We start from the raw sequence: 12,311 nt of genomic DNA on the forward strand, positions 1-12,311 counted from the left end.
CGTTGCAAAAGAGGGCGCAGTGGCGCAACCCACCACGAGACTTCGAAGAGCATGCTCGTAGCATCTATCCATTTACCCACGCTTCGCGCTTTTTGCAATTGTCTTCGGTAGTTTCGAAACTATTGGCGGTTCCAGAGGTGGTCGCTTTTGCGAAGTGATGCGAGTTTCAAGTTCAGGTCTTCGGATCGCGTTAGCAAGAACGGATGCAGCATCGCTTTATTGGGGTGAGTGCTCTTATACTATGACTAAAGGGTTGCTACTTTGTTAAAAACTATTCATGTTGATCGATTTGAACGGTGCAAACCTCAGTGATTGTTTGGGAATGTCAGGTTCATGCACTTTCAAACATTCACATTGACTATGGTGTACACCATACATTGATACAATTCGATGAGACAATGAGGGATTGCCAGACGTTTGTGCGCAGGCGCGAGAGAGAAAATGTGTGGGCTTTTGCTCCTTGAATATATGACTGTGCCTAAGCACTACGGAGGAGGTTTCTTAGCGCGTCTTGTATGCGTCTGTCCCCTAGACATGCCGGCATTGCGGAGTGGAGTGCGGTCGAGTTTACGCTCCGCCGCTAGCTGCTCGCGCGGTGAGGCAGCGGGCACGGATGTTGTATATCCTCCATCCTGGAGGCAAAGCCGTAATAAAGAAATCGGTATACCAACGAAAAAACGAGGCTACGAGCGAGGGAAGTGAGCTGGAGGAGTTCCTGCGTTCTTTGAGAAAAGAGGTGGCGACGCGGGAGGTCATACAGCGGGCCGAAGCTCCGAGAGACAATAGTGCCGAATTGGTAAAGGAAAGGCGCAACAGCAATACTAAAGCGGCGAACATGCCTACTGCAGCGGCACTGCACACCACGATCAAGGACAGCACAGGATGTCTGTTTTGTAATTCGAATGGCCATGAGACTGGCAACTGCAACGCAAAGATGTCTGTCGCGGATAAGAGAGAGGTGCTGAAGCGTGACAATCGGTGTTTCCGGTGTACAACAAAAGGGCACGAGGAAAGAGAATGTCGTAAAGCCAAGTGGCTCAGGTGTGCGCATTGCAAGGGCAGAAATTTAACGACAATGTGCGACCCTGACTTTAGAAGACACCCCAACACTGATGAAGGGGATGCATCTTCGTCACTGGTGATTGAGCAAGCCACGGTGTTGAAGTCCTCGTTAGGCACGGGAGATAACTTGATGTGCACTGAAGAGCAGCAGTTTCTCCTACAGACAGCGCGAGCATGGACAGAGGGTCCACATGAACGTACACTTGTCAGGCTTCTCCTCGATGGTGGTAGTCAGCGAACCTTCATCCGTCGCAACCTATCCAAAAAGCTGCAGTTAAAAGTGCTGGGAGAAGAGGAGCTTAAAATATTTGCCTTTGGTGAGCAATCAGCCATAACACGCACAAAAACGCGTCGAGTGGAGCTGTGGCTCAAAAGCCAATACGACAGAAAAGGAGTGCAAGTGGAAGCGCTGGAAGTTCCTTGCATCTGTGCAGATATCATGGCTACTCCATCAAATTCTGTTCTACTTCAACTTTCAAGATTTCACTTCCAAGTCGCAGACGCCTCGTGGGGCGGCGAAAGTGAAAATGTTGACCTTTTGGTAGGCGCTGATCATTCCTGGGAAATTGTCACGGGATCCACTAAGCGTCTCAGCTCCAAATTGATGGCAGTGAAGACTGTATTCGGATGGACAGTCCAGGGCTAGGTCGGCACAAGGAAGTCAACAGGAGTCTGCTCCTCGGCTGCTGGCGTGATGCGGATAGGAGTGAGTGAACAAATTTACAAGGAAATATCAGCACAGCTAAAGTCTTTCTGGGAGCTCGAGCACATCGGTATCAAGGAACGTTAGCCAGTTCGTCACGAGGATGCGGTCCTTCAGCACTATAAAGAAACCGTCAACTTTAAGAATGGCCGCTATAAGGTGTCGTTCCCTTGGAATTCGATGGTTTACGAGTTTGGCGACAACTATGAGTGCGCAGCAAGGCGTCTTAAAGCACAGACAAAGTGCCTCTTAGAAAGAGATTCATTGATTAGGGAATATGACACCTGCATAAGACACTACATAGAAAAGGGCTATGCAGAGCCAGCCAGCAAGGATTACGGCAAGTCGGAAGGTCCCGTGTACTATATGCCACATCAAGCAGTTGTTCGCCAGACGACAAAACTGAAGATAGTATTCGATGCATCATCAAGTGCCAAAAATCGCCTCTCACTGAACAATGTTTTGGAAGGTGACCCAAACCCAGAGCTCATTGATCTGCTGATATATTTCCGCACTTACAACATTGCCATTGTTGCGGATATTGAAAAGGCCTTTCTCCAAATATCACTATCATAGGGCGATCGGAACGCTGTGCAGTTCCTCCTGTACGCTATGACGCCAAAGAAAGGGGAAGAACTTCCAGCTGTGGTGACCTATCTCATGACTCGCGTGCCGTTCGGTGTCACGTCGAGCCCATTTCTCTTGGCTGCCACGTTACATCATCATCTTGAAGGCCTGCCGAAATGGTATGCTGAAACTGCGGGTATTCTGCGCAAGCATCTTTACATGGACGATCTTGTAAATGGGGTTGACAGTCTTGACAAGGGTAAAGCCTTGTGCCAGGAATCCAAAGATATATTGTCTCAAGCAGGGATGCGGCTACACAAGTGGATGTCGAACGACTGTGACCTCGTCAACTTCTTAGAGAATGGCAATGTGGAGAGAACGAATGCTGATGCTGGACATGCTGCAGCTACAAAGGTATTGGGAGTAGGTTGGAATGCTCAGACTGACCACTTTGAATACAACCTAACTTCACTCATCGACTTCCTCTCCGCAAGAGCCGACAACAAGAGATTTGTGCTGCAGGTCTCGGCAAGAATTTTCGACCCTTTTGGATTTATTGCTCCCACAACATTAAGCTTAATGTTCCAGAAGTTGTGGGAGTTGGGAATTGGTTGGGACGATCCCTTGCCTGAGACATTGCAGCCCGAGTGGGACTGCTGGTGTAGGGAGCTTCCGTGCATTGAAGGAGTCTATTCCAAGACTGATAGCGGTAGACTTTAGAAACGATGATACGGAGAAAGTGGTGCATGTTTTCTGTGACGCAAGCCCGAAGGCCTATGGTGCTGTCGCATATATCGTGACCAAGTCTCCGTTCGGACTAACAAATGTCAGCTTGGTCATGGCTAAATCAAGAGTGGCCCCTTTGAAACGCCTCTCGCTACACCGATTGGAGCTGATGGGAGCCCTTGTTGGCGCGCGATTATGCCACTACGTTGTCAAGGCCTTGGATCTGAAGGACTTTGCTGCCATCCTCTGGACTGACTCTACAGTAGCTATGCACTGGATCAAGGGAAACGCTGGCACATGGAAGCCCTTTGTGGCAAATCGAGTCTCAGAGTTACAAGGGCTGACAGATCCGAAGGATTGGAAACACTGCCCAGGCTCAGACAACCCCGCTGACCTAATCACCCGCGGCATTCCCCCATCGGCCCTGCAGAAAAGCGAACTGTGGTGGAAAGGACCCCGTTGGCTTCAGGAGGATGGCACGTATTGGCCAACGATAAGCGAGCCGAGGTCGAAAGTTGGGGAGTGCCAAATGGAAGAGCGAAAGGTGACGGTGATGCCCATAGTATCATCGTCATCCATGGCAATTTTCAATGTTGAGAATTATAGTTAATTCAGCAGAGTCATGCGAGTAACCGCGTGGGTCTGCCGCTTGGTCGACAACTGCCACAACAAAGAAGGAAGGATGATCGGCCCATTACGAACTGAAGAAGTAATCAGCACTGAAAGATACTGGTTGGCTAAAACTCAAGAAGATGCGTTCAGCAACGACATTTCAAACCTGAAGAATCAAAGACCGCTGCACAAGAGCTCTCCTGTTTTGCCTTTCAACCCGTACGTTGACAAAGAGGGCCTCATATGAGTTGGTGGATGCTTGCAATTCAGCAATAACAACGAAGAGACTAAGCATCCCATCGTTCTCCCTGGCAATCACCCCCTCACGTCACTGCTCATACGGAAGGAACACTTGAGAATGCTGCACATGAGCGTATGCGATACTCCAGCACAGCTGCGAGAATCGTATTGGATTATCCGAGGACGTCAGGCCGTAAATAAAATTATCAAGCAGTGCCTCTTCTGTCACAAAGTTGCTCTCCAGCTACGGAACCAGTAGCATCACTTCAGCTGACAGAGTGACAAAGGGAAACCCATTCGACATCGTTGGCATCGATTTTGCAGGGCCCTTGATTTGCAAACAGTCACACGACAGCAAAAAATGCTACATCGCTATTTTCACCTGTGCTGTGACACGTGCCGTCCACCTTGAGCTCGTCAGCGACCTGTCGGCTACAGGCTTCCTCTTGGCCTTTAAATGCTTTGTGGCTTGCCGTGGAATTTGCCCGATGGTGTATTCGGACAATGCGCTCACATTCAAGCGTGCCAGGGAACATTGCCAGGGATCTAAAGGCAATGTTCGTGCTGTTGTAAGTCGAGGAATTGCAGTCATACTTCACCAGAAACCAGATCAGATAAAAGTTTATTGTTGAACGGGCAGCTTGGTGGGGTGGATTCTGGGAGCAGATGGTACGATCTCTGAAAGTAGCATTGCGAAAGGTGTTAGGTCGGAGCAGCTTGAGTTTCGAAGAACTGACCACCGTTCTTTATGAGGTGGAGGCCGTGATCAACTCATGCCCTTTGGCTTTCATATATGGTAATGCTCAAGAGCCAGAACCACCGTCACTGGCTCATTTCCTTGACAGAAGAAAGTTGACGACCCTTCCTCCACACCTGCTGCCGGACGAAATTCCTGACGGTGGCATGCGTCTCTCACGTCGCTGGAAGTATCGGACTGCCATGGCCGATGCTTTCTGGAGATGGTGGCGGAAAGAGTACTTATTGGAGCTTAGGTTGGCACATATGTGCTGACCAACGACATTGAGCGATCTGAAAAAAGGTGCCTTGGTGCTACTGAGGGAAAACCGCTTGAAACGCCACATGTGTAAGACCGCCAGAATTAAGGAAACATTTAAGGGTAGAGACGGCAGGGTGCGGTCCTGCAAACTGGTGTTAAGTAGGGGAACTGAGGTGAAGCGACCGATACATCTGCTGTATCCCTTGGAGATTGTGGAGCAATGAGCTCAATAATAGTTCGCTCATCCGGGGGAGGTTGTTGTATATCCTCCATTCTGGAGCCAATGTTTTATGTGAACACCCCCTGGCACGCGCAGACCTCGGCGAGCCCCAACCCACGGACCAGTCAGTAGTGTCGCCATTGCCACTTTGGTGTCGAAATGATGACACGTTGTTACAATTAGTAAAAAGCACGATTGAATAAATATAATTACGTCTAGCCGCTCACATGTGACGCTAAGTTCAGCACTACTGCACCCCGCGACTTCTGCAACACCAGTCAGAACATTGCCTCTGAAGGTACGTTGGACAGACTTGCTCGTGCCTGCAGCGCTGGTGCCGAGTCAGTCATCGTCACTGGCGGCCTTTCAGCAGCATCCGAGCGTAAACAAACGACCCCACTCCGCAATGCCGGCCCGCCTAGGGACAAAGGACACAGTGGCTTCCACCGTTAACAATTAAAACGGAGCCTTAACATACTAGCGCTTCGCGAGTCACCGAATTTAAACCTTTTTATTACTTTCAACCGTGGTTACCACCCACGTGCGGAAACAGCATCCAATCGTGTTCGTATTTCGCCTCTAGAGGTGATGAGCAGGCAGAACACACCGATATGCCAAACGAGGAGGCCGTGGCGTAGCCAGAAATTCAGTTTTATTGCCCAGTAACACAAGTTGGTGTAAACCCCGTGTTAACTGGTGACGGCACATACACAATGCCACATACTTATGAACCAAGTTGGCCTAACAATTGGTTTGAAGCCCGGTTCCCTCATCACAGCAGCCCGATGGTATTAGACCATGGACTACCCGATGACCCAAGTTGATGGGAAAGCAATTAGAGATGCAGACATACAGCCCCCAAGATGTGCTTGAAGTACCCTAAAAGTGCTAATGGCATTAATATAAATTTCTTTTGCTAGATTCTGCAACTTGGCTGCCGCTCGCAGCTGCTGATTGTGTTGATGAAACTGCAGCTTGGACTACTGAATAAGCAGGAAAACGTAAAGAATTGGAATAGATTCATTACATTTCCTGGTTCAGTAGTTCAGAAACCTGTTAGACACTGCTATTCTGAGTGTTAAAAAATAAATTACCTTTACGCATTAGCTTGAAATGGTAAAAGAAGTATGCTGTGTGGCTCCTTTCAATTGTCAAACTCAGATGTCCGGTGTTCCAATGTCAAGCTTATCAACAAATCGTGGTAATCTTTCTTAATTTACTTTTTCATGCACTCCTTCAGATGAATGCATATTTATGAAAAAGATTGTTTAAATAATATACCCATAACCTTCAATAAATGCTTCCTACGGCCTCCATGTTGTTTCTTATTCTATGATTTGTGTGCTGCATTAACCATGGTGTCTGAGGACGTCTATGTTGTATATTGTTCTGTCGTAAAGAAGCATTTGATCATGAGTCAACATACTAGCCTACACCTTTCCTCATTTTGTTGTGGGCCCACAACTTTTTTGTAGCCTGAGTCTTCACTTGGAGGCCACATTTCAAGTGGTGCAACCTATCGGTCATATCCCATTTTGTGTCAGTAGTAGGAGGAGGCCAGTGCACTTTCTCACTGCAAGAGGAAAGGTTTGGATGAACCAATTCAAAACAGTCATTATATGTGAGCTCCCAGTTATGTAGGGTCCATTTGGCTGCACAGAGAAAGCAATGACTATAAATTCTTTTTGTTTCATGAACAAGGCTAAAATAAGATTCATTGTTTGTTGACTGTTGAGCAACTACAGTTTAACTGTTTCCTTAAAATCAGCCACAGTAGATGTAGTTGATTAATCCTTTAATGATGGAATTATTCAAGGCACAAGGAAAGATTGTCACTGGAGATTCTAACACCATTTAGTCCTCAATTGAATGCCACCAATATTTTGTGGAAAGATTCAACTTTTTCATGAACTATGTGGTATATCACAAATTCACAACATCCAGCACATATGCAAAAACGTTTTGTGCACATGCACAAAAAAAAGAAATGAATCTGAGGCAATTATGTTAGCTTGCATAAACCTTTTTACTTTGCACCAAACATGTCCATGCATTTAGAAAGTGGGTGATAAAAGTTTTTTTTCATCCCCTATGGTTGCCAAAAATACTGAAAATAGTTCACACTTTTGTTCAAAGGTGTACATTGCACTTTACGCAGATAAAAAAAACTGTCCATCCCTTGCACCCCTGTCGATTGCGTGGTTGGTGTGCGTTGATGGCAGCTGGCCAGTGTGCAGGCTGCAGGCAAGGGGCCTAGCCTGCAGGGTAGGAGGGGGGAGGAAGGTTTCACGAACCAAGCACGTGCCCTCCGCGTCCCCATCCCAAGATTACTGTCTACCGAGGATACCTTGAATAAAAAGACCTGCAACAACAGCCAGTCATGCTGTCCCCCTACCGAGGCGAAGTGCGTGCCCCTTACCCCCAAAAAAGTATGCCTGGCTACAGGCACCCAGTTCGCACAACTTCGCTTTCTCTCGGGCAGCTGTCGTCGCTGATAAACTCTGGCGGAAAGCACGCATGAAGCGCCTTTCTGCCGTTAAAAAAAGCATTCATTCCCTGCCAAAAAACGAGGCACTTTCCAAGTCTTTGGACAACAAGCCGCTGAAGCCATTGAGTGCCAAAAAATTCCAAATCTCGTGGATTCATGATATACCACAGCCAAAACGGGTATGAAAAAAATTAACTGCATTCTCAAGTTCGCTACATACCCAATAATCTTTGGTATGTAAACAATACAAAGAAAATGTTCTAAGCATGTATTGACTTTATGTTCAGTCTGGAAAATAGTGGACGTTGCATGTGCGAGAACCTTGTCGACCGCCCCTATAAAGAACGGTAGCCAGCCTTTCGCTGTTGCTACTAGACTGCACGGCATATCAGCTCTGGGAAACATTGTTGCAAATAGAACTGGGGAAGTAGCATTTTCTTTCATCTTGTAATGCAACAATAACCTTTATTACAAGTAGTTGAGTGCGTGCTAGTGACAAAATTATGAGTGACTTCGTCATCGGGCTAGTACTTGTATGTCCTGCTGTAGTCTCTAATCATCCTGTGTTTACTTCATTGCTTGATTACTAAAGCTCTGTTTTCGATAATACTGGCACCTTAGACTTTCACGAGCACTAACCTATAACTTTAGCTTATTTATCTATGGTGTCTTTTTAATAGCCAGTGTGCTCATTTTGTAGTTCTAACTTATGTAGTTGTGTGTTCAACCTGCATTGACTGATAACATGTATCCTTATTCTAGACACTGCAAGGAATGACCTGTGCTGTCACATTCTGTCACATTCACATACAGCACCCAGATATGATGCATTTCATGGCAATAGTTGCTTAGAATGCTTGCTGTTTGTTCTTAGATTTATCAAATTGAGCGCACCCGCATCTATTGCTCAAAAACCTTACTTTTTTATTGTAAGTGTAAATGTGAATGATAGATCGGCAAAAGTTATAAATTATGATGTTATCCCTTGGACTATTAGATGAAATGCTGTGTGAGCTTTAGAAAAAGCCGCTCTGTGCGATACGCTACTTGTTACCTAGGAAAATCTCCTTCCCCCTTGAGTCTCACCGTACCCTGTGTGAATTTGTTATCTGAAAAAGAAAGGTTGCATGCCATACTTTGCACTGATGGGAGACTACTTGGTGTTTAGATGTGTTCCTTGAATTCCTCGAAAACAGGTTGAGGGCAACGTTTGAACATTCCAAGTAACAAACTCCACATAAGGGAGCTGTGCCGTAAACGCTCTCTATTGGGAAGCAACCCTAGATACAGTACACTTCCATTAATTAGACTGTTTAATTTAATTTTTTAAGTTAATTAGAACCTAACCTAAGGTCCTGGCCAGCACCCATACAGTCTACGGGACCCATCTTTTATTACTTTGATCCTGAAGGTAGCCTTTGCTGGATAATACGAACTTGACTGGTCAGCATGTGTGTGCCAGACCCCAATGGGGACCGCAGTGGTGACTCAAACAGTGGCAGGGTCCGTGTTGGGCGGTACTTAGAGCAGTGCAACTGCTCTGAACACACATTATCCCTTGTCGAATACAGCTATTTTCAGCCTGCCCCAGGAAGATTTCCGAGTGAAAACGATAGCCCACCATTGAATTATTACATTACTTGCCCAATTCTAATTGTGCATTCTTTCAAAAGAAAATTTGTCCAAAAATTGCTTGGGTAGTACAATTCAATACGAAATCTACCTAAAATGCATTCGTGGCATTCGCAACAGCCTACCGTCAGAGCCAGCCTGGCCATCATCATTGTCACTGTCATTGCAGGACGACGACCATGGATAGTGACGGAACGAGTTCTTGCATAGCATGACGATGGCATTCGACTTTGTCTGACTATGAAAGTGCATACAAACAATAAGTTATTTCAAAAGTGAAACACAAGGTACATCATGTGTTCTTGGCATTCCAGCTAAGTACTTGCTTCGCAGGACAAAGTAGCGGAGTGGTTAGCCTAGGTGTGGGCCACTATCCCATTTGCAATTGCTGCAAAGTTTTTTGACAAATGAAGCATATAAAGCGTGCTATGAACCATATGGAGGACAACATATTGTGGCTCTTCATAGACAGCAGTGAAGTGCTCTCTGAAAGTGATCACATGGGACATTTAGTATAAATAAATTTCCATTCTGTGATGATAAAGTTAGCTGGCATCGCCTTGATGTTGTTGCCACAATTAGAAGCATGCTTATGTTTTTCTTGCTAAAACAGTTGGGTGCTCTTTCAATTTATACTTTGTTTAGGAGCTATATTGTCATTTTTAAGTTAGTTTTCTACTTTAAACCCATATAAAATGCATGTGCATTTGATTTGGGGACGTGTTAAAAAAGTGGCAAATACTACCGAATGAATCAGCAATGTGTTTTGGTGTTTTTTCTGCCTTTTGTTTTATTCGACCCACCAAATAATTCTGCCAGTGTGTGGTCCCCTCAGGCTTGTTTTAGTCACAGTTGTTATTGTGGAGCTAGGCAAAGCTAAATTAAGTGACCCAGCCGTGCCACCATTTCGTTGTTTTGCTTCTAGGTTCACACCACAGTCATCATTGATCCATTTTCGAGTCCTATGCCATAGAAATTCCAAGTGGAAAGTAAATTTCAGCCATTTGACATTGGCTGTACAAAAGATCCTGAACACCTTAAAGCCTGGGTCTAACTCAGTAGCTGTTTAGATTTAAGAAATTGCAGCTGAGAAGATTTCACTATTGTTCTGTGGATGCATGCGAATTAGGTAGATGTTCTGTACAAACCAGAATTCGTACAGCTCCTTGAAATCCTTGAAAACTCTTAAAATTTGGAAAGAGAAATTTAAGGGTGTTTTAGAACTTGAATTCACTCCTTGAATTCCTTGAATACTGGAGTTGGGTACGACTTCAACATTCAAAATAGCAAACTTTTTCATGGACACTCAACCGGGAAACAATCCTACAAGTTTTCTTTTCAGAGTGTCACTAAGCAATGCACTGTGGCGTGTTCACAGCCATTAATGACAGGTGTGTTTAAATTACCGTTGCGTTGTGAAGCTAGACAAAGCCAGGTCAAGTGACCAAGCCGTACCACTATTTTGATGTGTTAGCATTCTAGAGTGCTTAATGCATTTTCCGTATGTATGTTTGTGTCTAACCATTTTCCCGCCTACCTGGATCACTCGGTAGTCCATAGTCGAATGGGTGGAGCATCAGTCCGGTATGGTGCAGGAACAGGGTTCGAAACCAACCGTCGGATGTACTTGGGGGACTTAGTATGTAGCAATGGGTGCATATGTACTGCTCTTCGACGAACCTCTTTCACGCCAACGCAGGTCACTGTAGATGCGGGACTGGGTAGGCACTGCTGTTCGAAGGAGCTTGTTTTTACCACTGATGGCTACGAAGGAATCTTGTGGGCATAATATAGAGAGAATAGTAAAAGCATGTGTTACACATTTACACGTTATTAGGCTATTATCAAGGTGAAATAATACTGGAAAGAGCTAATTTGTAGTTTTTATGTTGCATATACGCTCACATCAATGTGGCAAAAGTCCACGGACGCATCCATCGATTTTTGTTTCGTGTAGCTAAAGCCAGAAAGCATTGCGCATCATGCCACATCTCCATTTGTCCTGCAAAGTTTATCTATAAAGTTAGTTCCATGTAGCCCAGGCTCAACAACAAAGACTGCGTAGGAAGGAGATGTGGGAACACATTCAGTTCAAATGCTCATCTATTTAGGTGAAAGAAGCGTGTCAGGCAAAGGTTAATAAACTGAGAGTGAAACAGCCTGAAGTTCACTTAATAATCATGTCCCAGAATAAACAACTTCTATTGATCGCACACTTAAAAGGTACCAAAGCTAACTACCAGTTTCAATAGCATGAGACAGAAAGATCCTTGTAGGAAAAAAAAAACAAAAATCGGGTGAATGTGCTGGCAATATTGTATCAGAAGATGACCATGACATGATTGGATAGTCACAGCTTTTCTTACTGCAGCATTATTGCATCTCTGCAGTGTGCCTAATTAATTGTGGTTTACTTTGTTACCAGTGCTCGGAATAAACACCGCCTAGGCCTTCACCAATCATTAGGTGCTCCGTTCAATGCTTTTCATCCTAATGCATGGAGCCTGCACAGTAAAATGGATGAATTAAATGTGTTGCCGAGGGAGCTAAGGGAGTTTTTCAGAAACTTAGTTTAGCAGTGATTCAGTGATACTGATGTATCCGATATTGCCAACTATGAGTGTATATCTTTGACATGTGAAAAAAAGGAGGTGGACTTGCTTTATATCTAAGAAGTGCTGTAACTTGTCATTTCATACCCGAATATTGTAAAAAATATTTGTGGATGTAAAATGTCTGGCAGTGTCCTGCAGTAACATTACTCTGTTTAGAACAGCCCAAATGTGTACCTTGGACACCAGAGAAAAGTCGGGACCAGCATGGCTCTGATTTTCATCTGCTTTATTCTTTTCGAACGATACGCTTTTATACAGTTCATGGGAAAACTATAGAAAAACACAACTGAAGAGAAATCTAAGCATTAAAAATGAAAAAGAAAGAGATATCAACAAAATCTGCACAAAAGGCACCAAAATTCAACACGACACACATTCTACTATATGGAACTTCCAAATTTCAAGTTTAAAACTTAAATTCTTTCTCATATAGAGCAGTAGACGGTACG

At 44.9% G+C, this 12,311-nt stretch overlaps 2 protein-coding genes across 2 annotated transcripts in view; one reads left to right on the forward strand and one right to left on the reverse strand.

The window, feature by feature from the left end:
• Positions 1-4,851, reverse strand: part of LOC142558330 (uncharacterized) — a 68,625-nt gene extending 63,774 nt beyond the window's left edge. Inside the window, exon 1 of the mRNA XM_075670477.1 lies at positions 4,784-4,851. Coding sequence (XP_075526592.1) covers positions 4,784-4,851 — 68 coding nt within the window. The remainder of the gene's footprint in view (positions 1-4,783) is intronic.
• LOC142592654 (uncharacterized) overlaps positions 129-12,311 on the forward strand; it is a 69,048-nt gene continuing 56,865 nt past the window's right edge. Inside the window, exon 1 of the mRNA XM_075704219.1 lies at positions 129-224. The gene's annotated coding sequence lies outside the window, so the exon portion shown is untranslated. The remainder of the gene's footprint in view (positions 225-12,311) is intronic.

Source organism: Dermacentor variabilis, chromosome 9 (genome assembly GCF_050947875.1).
Source record: "Dermacentor variabilis isolate Ectoservices chromosome 9, ASM5094787v1, whole genome shotgun sequence".
Taxonomy (NCBI): Eukaryota; Metazoa; Arthropoda; class Arachnida; order Ixodida; family Ixodidae; genus Dermacentor; species Dermacentor variabilis.